This window comes from Camelus ferus, chromosome 12 (genome assembly GCF_009834535.1).
Source record: "Camelus ferus isolate YT-003-E chromosome 12, BCGSAC_Cfer_1.0, whole genome shotgun sequence".
Taxonomy (NCBI): Eukaryota; Metazoa; Chordata; class Mammalia; order Artiodactyla; family Camelidae; genus Camelus; species Camelus ferus.
The window spans coordinates 42,139,609-42,164,952 of NC_045707.1; the positions used below are offsets into that span (position 1 = coordinate 42,139,609).

The 25,344-nt window shown below is 32.9% G+C and overlaps 1 protein-coding gene across 5 annotated transcripts in view; it reads right to left on the reverse strand.

The window, feature by feature from the left end:
• Positions 1–25,344, reverse strand: part of SCYL2 (SCY1 like pseudokinase 2) — a 55,788-nt gene that overhangs the window by 14,163 nt on the left and 16,281 nt on the right. For 4 of the 5 annotated variants that reach the window (XM_032493553.1, XM_032493550.1, XM_032493552.1 and 1 more), the window contains exons 3-13: positions 19,389–19,546; positions 15,148–15,292; positions 10,680–10,829; positions 9,287–9,508; positions 8,729–8,845; positions 7,914–8,039; positions 6,813–6,989; positions 5,317–5,328; positions 5,084–5,206; positions 1,810–1,923; positions 636–768 (exon numbers count right to left, since the gene is read on the reverse strand). In XM_032493553.1, the coding sequence (XP_032349444.1) occupies positions 636–768; positions 1,810–1,923; positions 5,084–5,206; positions 5,317–5,328; positions 6,813–6,989; positions 7,914–8,039; positions 8,729–8,845; positions 9,287–9,508; positions 10,680–10,829; positions 15,148–15,292; positions 19,389–19,546 (1,477 nt within the window). The remainder of the gene's footprint in view (positions 1–635; positions 769–1,809; positions 1,924–5,083; positions 5,207–5,316; positions 5,329–6,812; positions 6,990–7,913; positions 8,040–8,728; positions 8,846–9,286; positions 9,509–10,679; positions 10,830–15,147; positions 15,293–19,388; positions 19,547–25,344) is intronic. The other variant, XM_032493554.1, reaches the window with a different exon arrangement.

The window sequence follows — 25,344 nt, forward strand, 5'->3', positions numbered from 1 at the left end:
TTAACTATCTGTAAACAATTTCAGAGTTTATTGACAGAGTAATTTGTAATTATGCTGACAGAACAGAATGTGCTTCATCAGCACATCACTTAGCAGTGAAAAATACTTCAGATGTAAACATATCCCGGTTAAAAACCAGCTCTACCACTTATCAGCTGTGGTAATTTTACCTCTCTATCTGAGCCTCAGTTTCCTTACTGTAAAACAGAAATAATAGTACCAATCTTGCTGGACTTTGGAGAGGACAAAATAAGACAATGCAGAGAAAAGACTCAGTACAGTGACTCTTGCAAATCGGGTACCAAATAAATGTCAGTTATTACTATCAAGACTGGTATCAGCATTTCAAGTAATTCTGTTTGCCTCTCTTATTTAGTACCATTTTATAGGGTAAACTATATGCTATTATGGTATTTGTGAAGTTAGGATTTCCAAATGTCTTATTCCTTTGTAAATGTCAAGTTTTACTGCTTGTGCTAAAATTAACAAAAAGAAAAGTTGTATCATGGCATTTATCCCATCATTCTTCAGTTATTGAATGCTATATACATGAAAAGAGAGCAAAATGACTTTATAGATTGAAAAGTTTACTTGCATGACATAGTAGCATAAAAAGACATTAAGTTTTTAGCTACCTAAAATTCCCATGAGGACCGCAGGTTCCTTGGATGGAATCTGTTGTAAGAAGGGCAGAATATCATCAAGTACAAACCACTTATCCAAGTATTCCAAAATCTTTCCTAAGCACACTAATGAATTTACACGAACCTATTAAAAAAGAGGTAAACTGAATTAGTCATTTAAAGTCTCTGAAATCTAGAACAAAATACTTCAGTGTAAACATACTCTTCATATCAGCTTATGTTCAAATCTCAAGAATAAAAGCATGTTTAAGAGCTCTCATTCTTTACTAAAATAGGAAATTCACATCACATATTTATAATTTCCCTTGCCTTGTTTCAGAACGAATTTATGATTGCTTTATCAGAAGCCTAGGTAGCTAAAATAAGGAATGACTTTAATTTTGTATCATTTTAAATAAAGTAATTTGGATCTGAGAAGCTTTGCCATCTATGTGTTTACTAAGAATATTTCCTTGGGGTCATTTGAATTATAAAAAGGATTAAATTCTCCCAAGTGATCAATTTTATTGGGCTTTTAGTATTTTTCTCTAACTCAGGTTAAAGTCATTCTTAAACTAAATATTTTAACAACATAGGAAGAGTATCTATAATATTTGTCCTACATAAAGTTTTCTATTTCTAAATATATCCTTAATTTAGTTACTAAAACCTGACACTTAAGAACTTTATCAAAATTCTATCTATATTCTCTTGACTATTTTGATAAATATTTTACATCCTACTTTTTTTAGCTGGAATTTGTTAAGATACAATACTTTCAGTTGATATCATAGTATCAATAAAACTGCATTTTTAAAAAAAAAAAGTAAACTAAGAGAAGTAGATAACAATGTAGTTGGTTAAAAAAGTACCGTATTTCTGTAATAAAGATGAAAGAAAAATAAACAGTGACTTAAAACAGAAAAGCATCAAGAAAATAATTACCCAAATTTTCTACTGAAGCATTCAGTTAGGGAACAGGCGTGAAGGTCATGGATGGAATATTGTAAAATTTTACATCAGGGAAAACTACAGCTATTGCTCACTTTTATAGTACTATATATAGGCTACCAGTAGCCAAGACAAAATACATGAACAAACTGTAAAGGAGTTATTAAACAATAAGAAGATGCTTTAAACCAATGGGAACTGAAAGAAAAACAAAAATTAACACGCAATTACTTACAGCAAGAGAAGATGTTTGCAGGCATGCATTTTTAATTCTCGGTATCAAAGCATTTTTCATGGATGGGTAGTCAATAAGATTTGCAAAGGTTGGAATGATGTTTAGACAGAGTTCCTATTAAGAAAATAAATCAGATCAATCTTAGAGAAAGACTTTCACATATTAAACACTCCATATTTGTATAACTAATTTGTCACAAAGTTTGAAATAAATTTTTATGTATATCATTGGGTCCTTTCAACAACTGTTTGAAAGAACAATAGTTATTATCAATTTTCAATATTATAGATGAAGAAACAGGCTCAGATGATCTTACTCAAATTCACACTAGGTCATACAACTAGCATATGTACCAAAATTCCCTGATCTCATTCTTAATTTCTTTCCCTGAAAACACAATTCTTCATTTATTTTAAAAAATAGGAACATCTAAGTTTTGCTATCTTTCACAATGAGGGAAAATCAAATTATGTAAAATTATTCCTTTTAAATAAGGAATTTCTTATCCATTACATATATCCATATAATGGAATACAATACAAACATCTTAAACAGATATTTCCAAAGATTGTTTAATACTACTGAGGATAAAATGGAATAAGACATTATTATATGATCCCAGTTTTAAAAACATGTTATCTGTCTATAGGCTTAGGAAAGAAGATTAGAAAGATATATCTGGAAATGTTAACTGTGGGAATCTCTGAGAGAGAATTTTACTTTTTTTTTTGTATTTTTAAGTACTTCTAAATTCTGAAATTTACGTAAGTATAACTGATAGAAATAGAAAAACTTATTTAAAACATTCTTGTTAACTAATGCCATGCCATAGTGTAAATGCTTGAAACTGGGAACTATGAATGAGGATAACAGAGGAAAAAGGGGGATGATGGAGATTAAATGAGATAAAAAAAAAAGAACAAGAAATGGCTTGAGCACTAACTGGCTGAAGAACACATATCTCAGATACCTTATAAGGCAGAACGATCCTTGTAGGAAAACAAGAGTAAGGATTACTGACGAAAATGGAGGTATAAATGTGTATCAGGGAAGGAATTATTGATAATATTTGGTAAACTTAATGACATTCACTTGTAGTTAGCAGACAGAAATGAATTAACCACTAAGAATCTGTTATCAGAATACTAGCAAGTATTTTACTTGCTTTAACCTATTCTGAGATTTCCAAAAGGCAGATAAAAAGAAGAGTTATATGTTTGTATCCACTCAGAAATATAATAATTAAGTAGATGACATAATTTGAGAATAAGAAATACAAACTATAATTAAGGGACTATTTTCCACAGATGGTAGAGAAGAATGAGCAATGGTGAGCAATCAGTGAGAGATACTATGCTCTTGTGACCAGAGGGTGACAGGGAAGGTCAGCCTTTAATTGACAGGAAAGACAGAGACAGAGAGAGACAGAGAGAGAGAGAGAGAGAATGAACACTATGCCATATAATCTAGCAGTAGGTTACAAAGAGACAAACTAAAATTATGTCTAAATCACTTAGCTAAAGGAGGAGATAACTTTCTCCATAGGAGAAGACAGAGTGAAGAACTGAACAGGAGATCAAAAAAAACAAAACATTAACAAACAAAAACTCAAGGAAGTCCAATTAGTATTTTCTCAGGAACTTTTGCCTTATTTTATACTTTCTCTGTAACTGGTGGTGGGGAGAGGAGAATGAACCCAAAGTCTATGTTTAATTTAAAGGTAAATAATTTTAAAAACTGGTTCTCATATACATTTCTATTAATGGCTCTAAGGATCCTTACTTTTGTAAACCATCGTCTACTTTTCCCAATATTTTTCTAAACTACTCCAGCCTCTTAAGTATTTCTAATCAAACTTCACTCTAACAGTATCACTCAAAAAATGAATTTTAAAAGTTACTTCCTAGCCTTTTAACATTTTTTGTTTCTTGCTCTTGCTCTAAGACTCTCCCAAAACTTAGATAGGCTTTAATTTTATCAGACTCTTAACAAGCAATGTTGACACTAGTGACTGGTGACTAAAGATATCAGAAATGCTGTTTTCTAAAACTCAGCAAAGTCGCGGAAGTCAATATGAATTATATGTTAACCATTTCAATAAAATATTGGCTAATAATTTACTGGTCAAAGTAATCCCCTTATGAAGAAAAATGGCCTTTCATGTCACTCAATCATCCTTCTCCTCCCTAATGTCACTGAATATAAAACCAGTTTGGCTACACAGGGTCTGTGGGAATGTTTCAAGAAGCTATAATTCACAACTCCTTTGGAAAGGGCTAAAAAGTAATGGTAAATACACCTTCCCCAATTATCCCACGTCATCTGGACAAAGGCAGCATATCCTCACCTTGAAGAAAGGATGATCGTATAAGGAAAAAAAAATTTTAATATCAACTTCAAAACTTTGAATGAAAAAAAGAATTTAAAGACTGAAATGAGTTAAAAAAAAAAAAAGTGACCTTATACAAGTGTTATTAGGTTCACATTAAAAAAAGGCTTTGGTCAACAACTTTCAAAAATTAAAATTCTATGCTTTTATTAGAATCTCTACACTGGCAAAGAGATTATAAGCTTTTAAGTATGAGATGTCTTTAACATAGGTATTTATTTTACAGAGTGAAAAAAAATCAAAAACCTAAATTACACTTTTAATGGCAATTCAAAGTTTTTTTTCCCAGATAACCCACAGAATCAAAATTCTAGTAGAAAAATTACAGAACTAAAAGTTTGGCAAAGTACATGATATTTTAACATCACTTTTGCAACACAAAGCATGACTATAAATGCATTAGGAATGGTCACACTGAATTGCTATGTGCTTTTCTATCTACGGGCTATACAAATTAACTTCAATGCAGAAGGAACAACATTTCTGAATAGAAGACTGAGTTACCAAGCATGAAAGAAAATTATGAGTATGGGAAGTACCTACTTAACTCATAAGAAAAAGGCACATATATCTTTGTCATTTTCATTCATATGTTACTCATTTAGCAAGAAGCTATACAGCAATCCAAACTATAATAAAACCTTCCAGAATTGTATATTTCTGATAGAGAAAAGCAACAGATCATTTTATTTCATTAATACAGGTCAACTGATTCTTCAAATTAGGAGTGGATTCATTTTAGTAAGCACATAATGCAAATCAATGGATTAATATATACTACTGAACTTTACATAAAAGATTTTATAATTTAAAATGTACTTCACGTTTTTCTCTTGCTTTAAGAATCAAAATCATCACAAAAGAAAAAAAAAAAACTGATTATACCTGGATCTGAATGGAAGGAGCCTCTAGGGCTCTGTAAACCATAGGGAGGACACTGTTCTTTATTTCATCAGGAGGAGTTTTGGTTAGTAGCAAATCCATTTTTTGGAGGAAAATTAACAAAATCTGTACAGAAAAGGGAACAATGTATTAAGTTCTAGAATCTTTATGACACTTTATATACGACAAAATTTAAAGTAGCTTCAAAAGAATAAGTTGTATATTTTGACACTCACCATGTTGCTAGCCTGAAGGCATGGAAGACAAAAATATACAAATCAAGTCTCTTATGTTTCTGGAGGCACAATATTTAACATCTGCTCTCAGTTTAAACATTTAAATAAAAAGTAATTTCCTAACTCTCACATATCTTCAGCAATACATCACTCACCCACAAGTACCAACTATCTGGAAAGCTACTGGGTAAAAAAATAAAAGCCTGAGGGCAGCAAAGTCAGATGTCCCAAAGAAGTAAATTCCATCACTCGGTTTCTATGAAGTTCAAGAGAAGAAAAGGTACAGAAATGAAAAGAACTGTCAGGAAAGATTCTAGAAAGAAACATTTCAATTGTCCCTGATAATCTGTTTGCCAGCACAAATTATAAGGAATAAACTACCCCTTCCATTTGCAGAATACTTAGTTTTGCCAAGGCTCAGTTAAAGCTTTTCAGAAGGGATTTTTAGCTAGACTACTAAGGGAAAGAATACCAAACAATGAAGGCAATTAAGAATTTAGATGACAGGTTCCTTAAGATCCGATCTGACTGACACACAGCTTAGTGAACATATGACTCCACTCCTTTCCCTCTTGACACCTTGACCTTTGAAGGCTACAGCTCCCTCACCTGTCCCTTCCTTAGGTAGAGGAACCCTTGCCTTACCACCACAGACTTCCTTCTGTTCCCCTCCTTTCAAGAGAAGGACCACAAACAGCCTGTCATAAAACCATTAAATCAGGTAGTTGACAGTTTACTAATAAGCTATTGCCATGAAGTAGCAGAAATTAATAATACTTACCATATGCCAGAAAATTTCATTTAATCTTAACAACCCCTTTTATTTCAGAAATGAACAAAATAGGAGCTTAAGAGAGTAATGACTTGCCCAAGTTGATGAAGAAGGCCAAATTCAAACTCAGGTATGTGACCCTACTGCTCTTAAATTCAAGTCTACCTTAAATCTGGCAAATAAATATTGTAATAGAGTCTATATCAGAGACTAATTACATTTTTTCACTGACAATACACATATATTACTTCCTTGGTGCTATAAGCATTTTCCCTCTTCTGGTGAAACTATTTATTAGTAATGAAACAAAAAGAAACAACTGGTATAAATCATGTATAAATTAAAGACCCTGAATAACAAAACAAACAAAAACACTTAAAAGTGAAGGAAAAAAAAGAAATATTTCTTTTCCTAAACTTGTAATTTTCAATCAGGCCAATGGGAACAATATAATATATGCAAAATCTCATTACAATTTATTTTCTGAGACAGTAACTTATGGAGAGCTATAGACATTTACTTGCAAAGTTCAGTTATAATTTTAGGAATGGTTCACTTCAATATATGCAAAATAGCTTCTGACTAATGGAAAAGAAAGTCTCTCATACTTACCTCAATTTAAAAAAAAATTAAATATTCATTCCTTTTGTTTCCAATGAGTCATTATTGGCTAACATCACTGAGTAACAGCAGATAAATAGGAAAAAAATATTTACATACATACCTGGATTGGCTCCTGCTGTTTAAAGACAGGGCCAAGTTCAGGTAAAATTAGTTTCACATATTCTTCTTTGGTGCATTCTTCGGCAATGAGTAGAACATTGGGCAAAACAAAAGGTACCATGTCAGGGTTTACAAATTCTGAAGTCAAACAAGGCAAAATTCTCTGCACAATGACACGCTGAAAGGCAAAAATGTTTTCATAAAACTGGTTTTTATATCAGGTCTTTAGTATTAACATTGACGTTACAGTCTAAAATCTCCAATCCTTTTGGGTAAGGTGACTAGATAACTTATGGTTGAAATTGAGACACTTCTGAGAGTAAAACAGGGTGCTATGGCTAATCATGCCAGGACAAAAGACATAACTTGGGAATGTCACAGGTAAATGGGGAACATACAGTCACCCTTCCTTTAGAAAGCCTTTCCTAATTGGTCTTCACTAATATGTTTCTCTTCTTAATTTCTTCATTACTTATGATTCATACTATGCAACTTAAACACTGTCCTGCATTGTTAATTGTTTCATATATGTTTACCCTATGTAATTCTTACTATAAGGATCTTGAGAGCAAGGACAATATTTATTCTCCATAGCATCTCAGTACAGGGCTAGACAGACAGTACATAATGAATATCTGATAGATTAAACATTGGAGGTATTTCTGCAACCAGGAATTACCAGCTTTCCAGCCAGTGGCTTCTTTAATATTCACTAATATTTTTAGACCATATTACACTCATGATTTTATAAGCCAGAGAGGGTGACTAAAGGAATTGGAGAGACTAGTATCAATACAGAAGGATCCCTTTAATTGCTGGTAAGGTAGTGATTTCCACAATGACAGCTTAGGGATTTCTCTTCTGATGTTTAATTGTCCAAGTGTTACCTTTGCATTGGTAGTATCCATCTAATACTTTTACCCTGTTTAATTATTTTTGGACCATGCAAAAAAGGTCCACTAAACTTTTTACGTCAGTCTACAGACTTTTATAGTTATTTAGGCATCCAAGGCAAAAGTTACTTTTTTTTAGGAAGAGTTATTATAGTAAGTCAAAGTAAACTCTAAATTCTAAAATCCTGACTACAATAAGAATAACAAACCTTGGGCAGTTTTGGTAGAACCTTTGGCAGTCCTTTGAAAAACTGTGATTTCTGAAGGTTATCTCTTTGGAATAAAGTATCAAAATACTGCAGTGTTACTGCACCAACATCATCAAAGAAGGGAATCTAAGAAGGGAAATAAAATTATTTTGGTAAGTATTAAAGTACTTGTCATATCTGAAACTGCCACATATGGTGAAAAAATATTGAGAAACATTTAGTAAAATGCTAAAGACCACTTAATAAAAATTCCAATTATAAAAATCAGAATAAGAAAGTAATAAACAAACTATTTTTCTTTCCAAGGTCAATTTTTCAGAGTCAGTACCTGTGACTTGGCTGTATAGTAACATTTACTTCACATAATTAGCAAAATACTAAAAGATTAAGTATGGTATACGTATCTACCAAAATTCATCAAACTGTACATTTGAAATATGTATAGTTTACTGTACAGGAACCATACCACAATAAAAAAATTTTAATTAATTAAAAAAATTAAGTAAGGTATCTTAAAGGCATAAACAGTACTATTTATTAAAATCCATGCTTACATTAGTGAATTAGAGGGCTATGAATTCTTGGGGTGTCTATAACTTCTGCACACCTAATTGTGACAATTAGGACTCTATCAGAGCACTTACATGCATAAATTAATTAACTGTTTAAGATTAAAAGAGGTTGAATATTTAATACATACAAGAACATAGATGTTATTTGTGGACTATATCTGACTAAATCTTGCTTCAGAAGCATTTAATCAACTTTAATTTTTTTGGTCTCTACATTTTCAGCAGGAATTCATGTGTACTCACCTTTGTCATTTGATCTGCATCTGGTCTTACAGTTGGAGTTACATTTAACAGCAGTTTTACATGTTCACGGACTTCCTCGGGTATATTTGTAAGTGAACTAGATCCTAAACGACTCAACTATTCAAAAGAGTGATAATATTAAATATTAATATAAAATATTCAAAAAGATAATGCATTTATATTGTAGATAGTCAATTTAAGAAAACTTCTTGAAATTTACTAAAAATATATTTTTAGATTGAACAACTTGCTAATTCTACTGTTGCAAGATAATCAAAGCACATCTTTAATACCTGAAATTGTTTCTATTCTTAAAACAAAATGCCCAGTATTTTAGACCATATTTTAATAATCACTGTAGTAAATAAATGCCATGATTTAAGTTGTAGTTTTAAAAAGCTTTAATTCTTACTTAAGAATTACTTTTGTTAAGTTGATTTTATGCAAACTTAAAATGAGACACATCTCATTTTAGAGAATTCCCTGAACACATTTTAGAAAAAGATCAAAGGAACACTTAAAACAATTTAATGCAAGCAAATATTTAAGTGCAAATACCTGATCCAACTGTCTACTGAAACTCTTGTAAATATCTTGCTTGTTTACTTCAAATATAGGTTTCCCTTTATTAAATACAGCATACATGACAGTTCCTAAAGAGTACATATCACTGGCTGTTTCACAGCTCACAGAAAGTATATATTCAGGGGCCAAATATTCAGGATTTGGAAGACACAATGATGGTAAATTTGGGTCCCATTCTTTACATGGAAACTTAGGCTATAATAAGACAAAAAAAGGATTATATAGGTTAAATACTTCAAAGTAAAGCAAACCACTGTCAAATAGCAGCCATATAGTTTTTAATTCACAGTCATGCAAGTAAAAATGTCATCACCACTTTCAGTCCTCAACTTTCCCAAATCCCAAATCTAGAAAGTGCACGCAACAAATTGTGAGATAAGAATAAAAACTCATAACTCTGAGGTTATTGTAGCTCTCTTCCAGAAGACAAATTATCACTATACTATAAGATGCAATATGAACATGGAAAGGTCTGTCCTGTTTTGTGATACACAGGCTTCAAGTTTATGGGCTCAAATAGAATAGTTTGAAATCCTGTTCTTTCAGTAACTAGTTAGTTAACAGGTTCAAAAGGCTGTTTTAAGAATTAACAAATGTATGGAAAATAGACCTAGCACAGTGCCTCACCCATAGTATATACTCAACCAACACTTATTCTTTCTGCTTCCCTTAAAAATGTTTACTTACATTACAAATCTATTTTAGGTCAAATCATGGTCCCTTTAACAATTACAATAAAAACTTGACTGCAGTGTTTTCCTAGGTATAAATAGGCAGTAATAAGTGCTTTGGAAACAGAAAGACTGGGTTCAAATCTAAGCTCTACCATTTACCACCTGTCTAAACTTAGGCAGGTTATTTTATTCTATGAGCCTAACTTACTCATCTGTATTATTCCTATACCTCATTGAGTTGTTATGAGGATAATAAGTAAACACATAGAAAGTGTTTAGAAAAGTGCTTCAATAAATATCAGCTATGATTACCATTACTGTTATCATGCTCCCTAAAGAAGATTCTGTGATCCAATAAGTTGGGGGAACACAGCTAGAGATTCAAATGTTTGACAGTGTATTTGACATCCCGAGGGGGAAAAAAAACCCTACTTAACCCAATAGTGCTCAAACTGGCTTAACTCAAGCTAGAATGTCCTTCTCAAGTAACATTACTATGGACTTAATGAGTAAATACTCTTAGGTACAATGAACACTAGGCCTTTTCTATAAAGTTATACACTTAAACATACCATTGTACCACATAGCCTATTTCTACACATTTATCAGGCTTATAAATTCTCTAATCTATTCCAGATGCAATCACAAATTTCCAGAGCTCTAAAAAATTAGAAGACTAAAACCTTCACTACCTCTTGTTCAGAAGGATTGGTCGATGATACACAAAAATCAAAGCCCATTATTTTCCAGGCTCCACTTTTATTCAAAATTATATTTTCAGGTGTAATATTTCCATGAACCATTTTCACACTGCTGTGCAAAAATGACAACCCTTCAGAAACCTGTAAGTGGAAAACACAATGTTTTGACATTAAATAAAACTCTTTTTGATAATAATAATAATAAATGTCTTATAAAAATCATATTTTCTGCTTCTCCCAATAAAAGATTTTTTGCATGTCAGGTAACAATTAAATTTCATCACAAATGCAAAAGTGTAGATATTCTCAGTTGCCAGGGCAATCTAAGGATTAGCAGGAAAAACCCAATTATAAAAACAGAATACAACTATTTATTTTCTTTCTATGCATATAAACAAAAGAAAAGACAGTAATAAAAGCACTTTGTATCCAAATATATTCAGTTCCTGAGTTTGAAAAGTAGGAGAACCCTTGGTTTCTGAGTATCAAGAGATATCTTTGTCAGTTTGATTCTAATTCTTATATTTTTATATATTTATACTTAATATTGAATTAAGTTTTTCTGAATAGTAAATATTATGCTCAGTTTTCAAATATTAACTGATGTTCACTCATTCTCACAATGGATTAGTATTTGGTAATTATATATTTGTGCCTGACATTACCATGGAATTTGTTACCAAAAAATGAAGACTGGATTTGTCTCCAGGAGTAGATTTTGGCAAACCAACGCTCTCTAAATTCTAAGACCCCATTCTCCCAGGTTTTCCTCTAACTCCACTGGTTACCGCTTTTCAGTCTGTTTTGCTGGTTTCTCATCACCTCAACTTCTTGGACTCAATTTTTGGACCTCTGAATTTTCCATCTACTCTTTCTCAGTGTTCTCACAGCTTTAAATTCTAGCTGTATGTTGATTACTCTCAATATCTCTAGCTTAGGCCTCTGTTCAAAAGTCCAGACTTGGTTATCTGCCTGCTGCCTCGATTTCTCTCCCTTTGGCTGTTTTATAGCAACTCAATCTTAGAAGAACCCCAAACTGAGCTTCCTCTACAATACATTTTTACCCTCCTGCAGTCATTCCCATATCAGTTGATGGTCATTTCATTTTTCCAGTTGCTTGAGGCAAAGTTCTTTGAGTTATCTTGCACTAGCCTGTAATTTTCTTATGTAGCAAATCCCAATACCTTCACTATCAAAATACACTTAGATTTTGGTTCTGTCTTACCACCTTCCCTACCCTGGACCATCATCATCTCTGGTCTGTATGACTGTAGGAGCCACCTACCTTGTCTCTCTGCTTCTATTTTCCTACCTATTTAATTCTCAATATAACAGCTAGAGTAACTCTGCTAAAACATAACCCAGACCGTGTCACTTTACTGATCAAAATCTTCAAATGCTTTTCCTTTTTCTCAAAGTAAAATCCCAAGAATTCTTTGGCTTCCAGGGCCTAACAAGACCTAACCACTCATTAGTTCTCTGATCTTATCTCCTACTACTCATCTTCTTACTGGCTCCTCCACCACTCCAGGCATTTCACTATTCCTTGAACATGACATTTGTGATTCTCTCTCAGGGACTTTGCATTTGATGTTCTCTCTGCCTAGGTCATACTTTCCTCAGGTGTCTATATGGGTTGCTTCCCCCCCCACTCCAAGTCTTTACTCAACTGTGCCCTTTCAGTGTGATTTCTTGACTACCCCATTCAAAGATGCAAGTCCCCTTTCCTCATCATCCAAATTATAACTTCCTCTCCCTTCCCTTTTTTCCTCCACAAGCACTTATCATAATCTAATGTACTATGTATTTACTTATTTTATTGTCTTTCTTCCCTGATGAGAATGTAAGTTCCAAAAGGCAAGAATTTGTGTCTGCCTTGTTTACTGCCATATTTTCAGCACCCAGAACCGTGCCAGACTTATAGTTGTTCAATAAACATTTGCTTAATGAATGAACAAATATGAGAATAAACTATCTAAAAAACCCTGATGGTTTACAACATGAAAGCAAGTCAACAGTAAAGAGGGTAAAGAGTACTATTTTATAAGATATCTGGATTCCGGTTCTCACTTCATCACTTACTAGCCTTGCAACTTTGAGCAAAGTTCTGAACCTGAGGTCCCAGCTGGTGAATTACTTCAAATAATGGCGTATTAACTTCTTAATAAATGTGAGAAATTATATTAACTCCACACCACTCCCAACTTCCAGCCCCTAAGTCAGTCATCAGGGCCTTTCTACCTTTGCATAATTTTACTTTGTACCTATAGTCCTTCTTATGATTTTTTGATTCAGACTTTTTAAAAAAATCTATAATTAACTGTTTTTTAACATGGAAGCACTGCTGTACACCAGAAATTAACATTGTAAACTGACTATACATTAATAAAAAGTATATATATACCAAAAAAAGGCCCTAAATAGACATTTCTCCAAAAGAGATAAACAAATGGCCAACAACCACATGAAAAGATGCTCAAATTCACTAAGTATTATGGAAATGCAAATCAAAACCACAATGAGATACCATCTCACTCCTATTAGGATGGCTACTATCAAAAACCAAATAACAAATATTGCTGAGGACATGGAGAAATTAGAACCCTTGTGCACTACTGGTTGAAATGTAAAATGGTGCAGCTCCTATAGAAAACAGTATGCTGGTTCCTCAAAAAACTAAAAATAGAATTATCATATAATCTAGCAATTCCACTTCTGGGTATATCCAAAAAAGAACTGAAAGCAGGATCTTGAAGAGATATTTGTACACTCATGTTCACAGCAGTATTACAATAAACAAGAGGTGGAAGCAACCCAAGTGTTCATCAACAAATGAATGAATGAACATAATGTAAATACATACAACAGAATATTATTCAGCCTTAAAAAGGAAAGAAATTCTGACACATGCTACAACATGGATGAACCTTGAAGACATTATGCTAAGCGAAATAAACCAGTCACAAAAAGAAAAATACTGTATGATTCCACTTACATGAGTAGTCAAATTCATAGAGACAGAAAGCAGAATGGTGGTTGCCAACGGCTTGGGGGCATGGGAGGTGGGGTGTAGGGAGTTACTGTTTAATGGGTACAGCTCCAGTTTAACAAGTTGAAAAGAGTTCTGAGGATGGTTAGTAGTGATGGTTGTACAACAATGTAAATATTCTTAACTCCACAGAACTGTACACTTAAAAATGATTAAGATGACAAATTTTACGTTATGTGTATTTTGCCACAATTAGAAAATATATATTGTTAAGAGAATAAAACAAGCCACAGACTGGGAGAGAATATTTGTAAGTCATGTATCTGACAAAGGACTTACATCCACAATATATATTAAGAAATCTCAAAACTCAATAATAGAAAACCCATTCAAACAATGAACAAAAGATCTCAACACTTTACCAAAAAAGATATTCAGATGGCAAAGAATCATACAAAAAGGTGTTCAACATCATTATTCATCAAAGAAATGCAAATTAAAACTCTGAGAGACCAGTGCACACCCATTAGAACAGCTAAAATTAAAAGGATCAACCATACCAAGTTTTACAAAAAGGTGAAAAAAATGGAACTTTTATATACTGCAATGGGAATATAAAACAGTACTACCATATGGAAAAGTTTGCCAGTTTCTTAAAAAGCAAAATATATACATACCATTTGATCTAGCCATTCTACTCCTAGGTATTTAACCAGGAGAAATGAAAGCATATGTCCATATAAAAACTTGTACACGAATATTCATAGTAGTTTTATTTGCAATATCCAAAAACTGGAAACAACCCAAATGATCATCAACAGGTAAATGGATAAGCAAACTATGGTACAGCCATACAATAGACTACTACTCAGCAATAAAAAAAAAAAAAAATACTGATACACACAACAACATGAATAAATCTTAAAATAATTAGGTTGATTATAAGAAGTCAGGCTCAAAAGAGTACATATTATACAATTTCACTTATAAAATTTTAGAAAATACAAACTGATTAATAGTGACAGCAGGTCACTGGTTTCCTGGGATGAGAGACAAAAGACAGCAAGGAGCAGGAGGGAAGAATTACAATGGGTATGAGGAAACTCTGGAGGGCCATGGATATATGCATTATTTTGACTGTGGTGATGGTTTCACTTATAAACTTATAAAACTGTATATTCTGAATATTTGAAGTTTATTATATGCCAATTAATTATATCTTAATAATGCTGTTAAAAATAATAAATAAAATGATCCCTGTCCCTCAAAACCAAAGAATCTACTGCATAAATTTACTCTATAAAGCAGAAGATGTTTTGGTAAGCAAGGGAAGAAATATCAGAAAAAGTGGAATGCACTTACAAAATGCAGTCACAGGTTTAAAAGTAAAAATACAAATAAAAAAAGAACCAACTCAACCACCAATCAACAAGTGCCCTTCTCCAAAGGTTGACGAATAAAAACACATACCTGAAGCAAACCATATTTAGTTTCTACATCATAAAGTTTATAATCCTTAATGTCTGGAGATACAGGGGAAGGTAGATTTTCCCAGTTACCCAAAACATTGGCTAAACTGGCAAAAACTGGTTCTGTACAAAATGCCAAGCAATCCCTGTTTTAAAAAAGAGAAAGAGTCATTTACTATTGTTTTTTCCCACATTATTAAAGTCAAATATAGATAAAATATCAATGGTCTTATTTAACTATCAACAAGAAGGTAGACTATTTCAGATTTATTTTCAAAATTAATATAACACACTTAAGACCAACAAAGCAAAGTCAGGAAGCTTTGTATATGAATCATACTGGATAGAACACTCAATTTTTTAAAACACATGTTAAAATAGTTGTTACACATTTTTTAAACCTAAAAAGTCAAAAAATAAAACATAATTTCAGTGGTGCTTTTTAAACGATTGATACTTTTTATGGAAAATGCAATGAATTAATTTAAAATATTATAACATTGTATCTATGATATTATCCCTATTTCTAAGGGTATAATTTTCAGAACATGCTCAAAGGACCCTATAGATTTCCCACAGACACCTCTGGAACAAGAGGAGTCAGGAAAAGGGACAGGGCATAGCTCCGGCTCCCCTGAAACTCCTTCAATCAGAGCAGCTTTGCCTTTATCTATTTTATCTATCATTTTTAAAGGTGTCACAACTTTCCAGTTTTTAAAATTATTATTCTTTGATTACAAGAACGTTTAGAAATTCAAAAAGTGTTAAGATATTAACATTCAATAAGCCTTGTAGAGTAATGATCAAGAGCTCAAGCTCTGAATACCCAACTTCTAGTCCCAGCATCCCCATTCCTGGACTTGGTATCCTGGGACATCATGGCTCTGAGCCTTACTTTGCCCATTTGTAAAATGGTAATAAAAGACCACCCTAAAGTGCTACTGAGAAGATCAAATGTATGTAAAGTACAAAACACACTGACTAACAAGTAAGCTCAATAAATGCTTACTATTGCTATTATAATTATCAAGCATTTGAGATTCAAGTCCTAACATTTTATGCGTTTTGGGCTTAGGCACTGGCAGTGAAGAACTATAAGGTAGTGTAGTCATATAAAGCTATACCAAGCCTCTGCGCCTGGACAGTAACTGTTTAATGGCAAATATGCCCCTTGCTGTTTCATCTATCAGCAGTACCTGAGTAACATTTCTCCCACTTTGAACCCATTTTTCAAATGAAAGCATATGCAGAAGCCCAATATGCACGAGAGATGAAGACAAAGCTGCTTAGGTTGAGGGAGACAGTCACACTGTCTGCCCGCTCAGTTATCATCAAGGATGATGATCTCGATATCCTGTTCTTTATTCTTACACTAAGCCCATTACCACAGTGGACATCAGGCTATTGCTCCAATACTCTTACATCTTCTCCACGTTACCTATGATTCCCAGGACTCATTTATTTTAGCAACTCTTACTTTTTCCTTTCTGTCTTGACCCCAAAATCATCCTTGGTCATATCAATATTCATACGATTATTCTTCAAGCTTGAAGGCCTTATTATCTTTTATGAATATTCATTCTCAGCATTATTACAGTTACATACCAGAAGGGCTATATCCTCTCTCAAGGACCAGTTCCCTAACCCACAGCTATTGACGAGCCATTCACATCATACCCTTATAGCACCTCCACATAATCTAGTTTCCCAGTATCTTTATTCAACAAATTTGAAGTATTCAGTCCTAATTATATTTGATTCCTTTCTTTCTCCCTCCTACTTCAATAATAAACTATCACCCTTACTACCCTTTTTTGAGCAAACCCTTAATAACCCTGTAGTAACCATCACAGGTTTCCTTTACTCTCTTGCTACGTTATAAGCAGAAGGAAAAATAGAAAACCCAAATCTTTGTAAACTGATAGTCTAAAGTCACATAGTATACTTTAACCTTATTCTTTTTATTTTTCAACATCCAAGAACATCCCTTCATAGCCCTTTTATATACTCCTCATTCCATAGCACCCTTTACCAGCTACTCATCTGTTACCCACTTCCTACTTTAAAAAGTAAAGTTCATCTAACATGAATGATCCCATTTCCCTAAGTGTAACCTCAGTATATTAGTGATTTAGCTAGCCTCCTGAAGTCTCCTTTGAGTTCTCCTATGGGACTTTATTCACATAATGATGTCTTCTCTACTGGTTTCCTTTCTAGCTTCCAAATTGCCATCCTACTGAAACTGTTGACTATCACTAACAACATCTCACTAGTCAAGTGTAATGGATTCTTTTCAGTTCTTATTTTCTTTTCATTCAGTGGTCCCCAGTGTTATGGAGTCCTTTCTTCCCTCCTTCAGCTTCCATAACATGCAGCTGATTTTTCCCCTGCCACATGACATGATTCCTCTAGTTTCTTTCCATGGCTCTTCTTTCCCCTCTACATTCCAAGTTCTGTCCTAAGTACTCTGCTCTTTTGACTCATGCCCTTGAAATTCATTTTTTTCCCCATGGTTTTAATTACTGCCTCTATGTTACTCACCCCCACATACATAGTCAACTCTGACTTTCATCTGGATTACTTTTCTATAGCACATTTCTTTCGGATAATTCCAGTGTCTACATTATTAAGTCATTAAAAAACCGAAAGTTATTTTTTTCTTCCCTAATGTGTTACTATTTCTATCAATGTTATTGCAATTTTTAAACCTATCAATGAAAATGCCTTAATCTTTGAATTATCTCTCTTCATGAATGCCAATAAAGCCCTAGTTCTGTATTTAAACCACTATACAAGAAGCTGCAGAGACAGAGAAAAATATTAAACATTGGTCCTTCTCCCTTCAAGAGACTTAAAATTTAAGGATTTTAAATTTTAAAATACAAGTTAAAATAACAAAGGTAGGTAGGCTTCTGATAGGTGACACTATAAACACTGACAGAAAATACTCCAGAGGAAATAGAACACACACACACAGTGTCAAGAAAGCTCAGGACAAGCATGGCAAACAAAACTTAGTCAGCTTTGAGACAGCAGGTCCATAATAGTGAGTGTTACCGTAAGTGAAAACAACTAGTCTTTTTCTGGGTTTATGTATGCATAGAAGGGAAGTAAAATATTATGATGACAAGAGACATACATATAAGCATATTTCTGGGTAGGCATAGCATGGGCCCAGGAATCAGGGTACCATAACTATGTGGCTTAAATACTATCTCAAATCCTCAGTTCTTCTAGTAATTGTAAGAACTAAATGAGTTAAACAAATGTAAGGTGTTTGGTACAGTTTTTCACATGGTAAATATTAGGCCTGTTTTTTTTAGGTTGAAAGAAAAGATCTTGTGCCTCTGGGGGAACTGGGTAAGTGATAGTGGGTTATTGAAGATTCTAAAGTAAGAACTATGTAGAAATCCAATATACGAAATAGATAAAAGTTAAACTGTTCTGGTTGAAGAGAGATGGGAAGCTTGGAATCCTGCCAGCTAGGTTCCTCCACCTGTCTGTTTTTCCCCATCCCTAAAATTCTAGGGTCCACAGAACACAACTGGCAAACCATTTGGTAAGATCTTCTGAATTAAGAGAGGGGAATACAGTTGGCCAAGTAGGAAGGAAGGAATAAATTAGAGGTTATGAGTAATGAGGAAAGGGCTTATATTGCTAGAGTATCTAAGGAGTATTAAAAGCATGACAGGCTTGGGGATCCAGTTTAGATTACAAAATCTACATTTCATTTTCTTGTCATTCTCAGCAACAGTTCCCAAGTTCATCTTGAAAAAAATAGATGGCAGAGTAACTGAGGATTATGGACTTACATGCTGGACACAGTAAAAGGTTAAACCTCTAGAATAGTACTACCTGGAACACACATAAAAATAACCTCCAAATACTCAATCAATGAAATGGGGGCAAGAAACTCTGGGAAATTAACAACTACTTTCAGGCAGGGACTGCATTCTATACTTCACTTGCATCTTCCATTTTGACTACTGTAGTCTCAAGCATAGAATAAGCAAATACAGACTCATGGCAAATGTGAAGAAAACTTTCTTTAATATTTCAAAAAGAGACATACATAGAATATGTAAATAAATTTCAAAGAAATAACTAATCCATAAGAACTCAACACTCAAGTTTACAAGAACTTTTCACTGACATTATACCGTGTAGACAGATTTCAATTATAAAGTTATTTTAAACTATTTGTTTAGGATGTCTCTTATGTAATTTTTCATAAAAATTTACCTGGATTCTTCTAAAGGATGCTGGACAGTAAGAAGTCGAGGGTGTCGTAGTCGAGTTAACTGCTGGACTCCTCTTTTTAGAGAATCAATGATTTGATCCTTTTCAAATTTTTGATATTTGTCAATCAGCTTTTTATCAAAGACAAAAACAGCCACTTCCTAGTAAAAGAATTGTGCAACAAATTTTAATCAGGAATATATAAAAGTAATAAAAATTTTATTTCAATGTCACATCAGTCTACAAATAGAAATAACTAAAAACTGAAGTTATGCAAATTTTAACACCATTGTGATACTTTTCTGATATCAAAAAGTTGGTTTCTTTTTTTTCTTATATTCTTCTTTTAATTGTTTTTTGGGGAGGGGTAATTAGGTTTTTTTATTTATTTGTAGAGGAAGTACTGGGGATTGAACCCAGGATTTTGTGCATGCTAAGCATGCACTCTACCACTTGAGCTATACCTTACCCCCAAAAGCTGGTTTCTTCATTATTACTAAATCTAAATATTTTTAAAGGTATGAGACTCAGAGACCTCACCTAAGGAGAACATAGGAAAATCTCCATCTTTAAATTCTGGAATTAGAGATACACACAAACTGTGTGGAATGTATAGTCTCTTACATAGTAGTAATCACCTACTTAACCAGAATTCAAATAAAAGTTAAAATGTTAACAAATTCAAAATGCTTTTCATAATGATAATCCTGGATTATACTACAAAATCCTGAAATGCTTTTTGAAAGTAATGTTGTTTATGTTAGGGAGTGCTTATTTATACAAATCTCCAATTTGTAAGCATCTTTTACATATGACTAACCTTCTCTGTCTCTTTCCACGCTATCCCCATCTTGTTATGGGCAGTAACTGTCAATAGTTACCAGTACATGAAGCTGCTTCCCCTGAGATCAGTCACAGCTTATTTTATAATACTAAAAGCACACAACCTCCATAGCCATCTTCTTCCTTTCGTTCTCTCTCGGATACCCAAAGAAAAACAGTTCCCATCCAGTTACCCAATCTTAACAAATCAGTCAAAAAAATAGCCATATCAAGGCTAATATACTACGACCATACAATGCATCAGTGGTGTTAGATCTTCATCATAAATGCAAAGAAAACTGATAAAGCTGTAAGTAAAATTAGCAAAGAGTCAATGGTAGCCCTCCAAAACTTTCTGAAAGATTCTGAATGACTCAGAATTTCTATGAGAGTCTCTTTCAAAAGCCTACAATTAAACCTACTGCTACGCATCTTTGAGTTGATATCAAGATAGTATCTTTCCATTCTATTGCTGTTCTCTAATTATTTTTGCTACATTATGATTATTGCCTTCACAAGTTAGCCTGGCAAACTAATCACCTATTAGAGATTCACTGCAGAATTCCAAATCAATAAATTTCTCAAAACACAGCTTGTTTTAAGTAGGAGGCTCCTTGTATGTATATAAATGAATTAAGGATTTTAGAGGATTGAGTCTCTGACAAGATATAACATAAAGGGACTATTTAGTAACTCAAATTGAATGTCCCATTCCCCAAACATTTGTGTACTTTTAGGAATTATTCCATTCCTCACAGGCACCCATCAGACAAGTTATTATCCTCACTTCACAGATGAGGACACTGTGGAAAAGATAAATGTATTACTAAGATCTCACAATTGGTAAGATGAAGAATCAAGATCTAAATTCAGTCAGTCTAACTCTAGGGGTCATAACCTTAGCCAAAACCATGCTGTCTTCCAGAAATAACAGAGCCAGTAAATAAGGAGACCCAGTAAAACATGATATATGCCTCCAGGAAAACACCTATTTGAGTGAGAGCTTTAAACAGCACTCACGTGTATCTACATAATCTTAGCTGTTTTGATCATTTTGAGCTAAGAGTATTATGTAACATTAATCTGAACTAAAAACAAATGACCTACAAGCTCAATTTCTATCTCATTATTCACGTGTACAATTTTATTTTAGTAAGTGTTCTAACACATTTTATAAATGCATCTAATTTAAATGTGTTTATTTTTTCAAGATGCTTTAAGTCTTTAAAAAAAAGATACGTGGAAATGACTCCTGATTTCCTATAGTTTCAACACTCTGAAGGAAGAACACTACAGTTCATGAAGAAAAAGAAACAACACAGTCTCTATCTTGGACACTCATTTATTGTTTTAGGTCAAAAATGAAAGAGTCCTTTGTGGATCAGAATAGGTTATCAATTATCTTAAAAATATTTTCTCTTTGTTCCAATCAGTTAATTAAAAGTAAACAATGTCAACAAAGTAGTGACTAATTAACTAATGTTTAGGCCTCATACTGACCTCTTAAAAGAAAATTCTTAGCCTGTACCTCAAAATCTTTCATCTGAACAGACTATCATCTAATTTCTAACTTATGTCTTTCTTCTGCTATGTCACTATACTACCCACTTTGCTAACACATTATCAGTTGTATAAAAATCCTATCCATATATACCTTTTATGTATTACAAGTTTTTTGAAGAAACTATGCCTTAAGTGTCTCTATACCCACCAAAGGATCTATATCTAAAAGACACTTAGATGTTTATTGCCTATTGGTGGTCAATAAAGATAAGCAATTACTAGAAGCATTTCATTGTCATGTTGATTTAAAATCTTTTTCAACTTTTCATTAGGAAAATTCTCAAATATACAAAAAAGATGAGGTAGTGTAATCATCTAATACATCTTCCACTAAAGATTCAACAGCTATTAACTCTAACTAAAATTTGAGGCTCTTTTTAATATAAAAATTACTAAAACAGATGTACACAATATTTGGTACACTACTGTTTATTGACATCATATTCTTTAAAATACACTGGCAAAAAGAATTACCCATAAATAAAATAATATTAAAAAATAATAAAATAAATAAAGAAAAAATATTTTTTTCTCAATAGCATATCTTTAAACAACAAAGGCTATGAAATAAACGTTTTTCTAAAAATTAATATTTGTCAACGTGGAGGCTGTGTCTTTTGATCTAGATTTAATTTATAAATTTTAAAAGCTACTTTGCTTACTACAACTACGAAGTTTAACTCTTGCTGAAAACAAGATAGTTCAAGTAATAAAATCTGAGTTAATATATAACATTGTGAAGGGAGGGTATAGTTCAGTGGTGGAGTGTGTGCTTAGCATGCTCAAGGTCCTGGTTCAATCCCCAGTACTGCCATAAACAAACAAACAAACCTAACTACTCCCCAAATTTAAATTTTGTGTACACACACACACACTAATGTGTCTGGGATTTCCTAAGAACAATCATGAACTCCACAAACATATTCTTCAGAGCCACCAGAGATGGTTTTTGAAATAGACGTTCCCTGAAATCTCTATTTTATGATCTTTCCTGATTGGCCAGTGGTGACTGTCAAGCACCATATTCTTCACTTTTGATGTGACTTTGGGGACAATGTCCCTTTCTCAGGACAATAAAATAAAAACTAAATTTTTATTTAGATTAAGATAAGTTGATTTTTGAGATGACTGAGAGAAACAAGATATACCCCTTAAAATTACAGGAGACAGTCTATGATCATTTTTTACCTAGGCAATTTGACTACACATTCAACTTTGCACAATAATTTTCTTTACTTTAAAACCTTTAATTTCTTATAATTTACCGATTTATAATAATTCAATCATGCCTTTGTCTACACAATATTCGTAAGTCTCATCCATGATCACTGGCATCTGGATAACATAATGTAAACTTTGCAATAAGGGACTGTGTCCAAGCCTACATTTAGTAGAGCAGATAAATACGAAGTTAAATTTTTATTGCATAATTTTTTAGAATCAATCTTCATTATCCTCATTTAACTGGAGGTGTTATGAAGCTTATGAAGCAGTCAGAGCAGGAGAAACAGGATAACAAATAAAACTTTTAGGCCAAAATAAGACTGAAGTTGCCTTATTTTTTAAAAAAGGGTCCATCCCAAAACTGGGTAAAAAAAGATCATAATAAATGTAGGACACTAGAAGACTCTTAATAAACGTTAAGTTAAATCCATTTTGAAGAGCAGTCACCTGGCAACACAGAAACTTGTGTCAAGATAAACAGAAATGCCTAATAAATAAATGCTTGAACAGCCCGAGAACCAGGCAAAATTTTACACATAAACATACATAGATATTTTTAAAGACATCTTCTTCCAAAAATAAATCCCTTGGCTTGATATAGGAGAGCTGAAAGAAATTTTAAAAAGTTGAATTATTCTTCAACTTGAAAGGAAGGAGAAGTAAGGTACACAGGTGGGACAGGAACTACTTATGTAGTGTTTTTATTACAAATTATTTAAATATATTAGCGGCTTTTATAGTTAAAGTAGTACCATCTAACAGATAAGATATTGGCATTTCAATTTTTAAATTAAACACACACACACACACACACACACACACACACACATATATATGAAGCAAGCATTTTTCACTTACATATAGTTTGGTCAAAAAAAATTTCCCTTTAGTGACATTTAAATAAAGTATAATTAAAAATTAGAAAAGCTACTGAAATCTAATCAAGGTCATTTGTCTCAGAAATCTCTCTTAAATAAATATTCTTTAAAAAGGAAATAAGGATATACTTGAAAACAGTTCATATGATAACAATTTTAATCCTAAATATGCTACTTTATAAAAAGACTAAGTTACAAAGCTGTAACAAAGACACAGCAGTAGGAATTCAATGCCTAGCAATTAACTACCAGACATTACAAAAATTCAGGAGGTAGGGGAGCAGGAAATATTTCACTGAATTTTCAAAAATTCAATAGACCCTCTGCTCAGAAAGTCTAAAATTAAAAAGACTAACTATAAACAGGTTTGGCAGGGATATAGAGAAACTGTAACTGCTGGTGGATGTGTACACTGGTACAGGCACTCTGGAAAACTTTTTGGCACTGAAAAAATACATACATTATTACCTAGTAATTCTATATTCAGGTATTGTGCCATATATGCCAAGAGCACACAACAATGCTCAGTGCAGTACTCTATATATCAATGAAAAGAAAAACTGCTATGTTCAACAACACAGATGCATCTCATGAACATAAATGTAAGAAAAAGGAGCCAAACACAAAACTGCATGCCATGGTTTCACTTAAATAAAGTTTGAAAATAGCAGGCAAGAGTGTTCTAAATGTCGGAGGACAGAACTGCAGTTACTCCTGGGGACACGGGGTGAGGTTAGAGTTGGGGCAGGTAATGACTACAAAAGGACATGAGTCTCTCGACAAGAGCAATGTTTTCTTGATCTGGATGTTGGTTAACAGCGGTGTTCACTGTGAACATTTAAATAGCTGCCCATTCACAATCTGTGCATTATTCCATACCTAAGTTCTTAAGAATAAGTTTATATTTAAAAAACTAAATAGGAACTTAAATTCCCTAAATATCACCTTGAAATGTTTTATAGCACCTCTACTGAGATCCTAGAAAGAATAATGGTTAGGAACTAAGAGCTGCTTCTAAATGAACACTCAAAAAGGAAACTATATAGTACTTAAGCCTAAATAGTAGCTTCAAGTGTCAATAAGCTATAATTAAAGATCTATCCATTTCAACATGTTTACATATTGTATTTGGTGAAGTTTATCCAAACAATAGTTTTTTAAAATCTTCATGGCTTATTTTGTATACAAAACTGGCCTAAAAACTATTTTACTACAAAATATCAACTATACACTTGTCTTGAAGACTCTCAGGAATTCTTAATTTCACTTTCATAAATTATTCACTATAAGGTGGTTCTTCAATGAACATCTTTCAAAAACAGTAAAAACCAACAAAAAATGGTTTTTGGAAGCATAAAGTCAGAATAATAAGACAGATGTCCAATCAGGTACAATGAAGGTACAAGTAACTTTTTATTTACTAATTCTTTTTCTTTATTTTGTTGCATTTCATGTTTCATAAATATGTACTT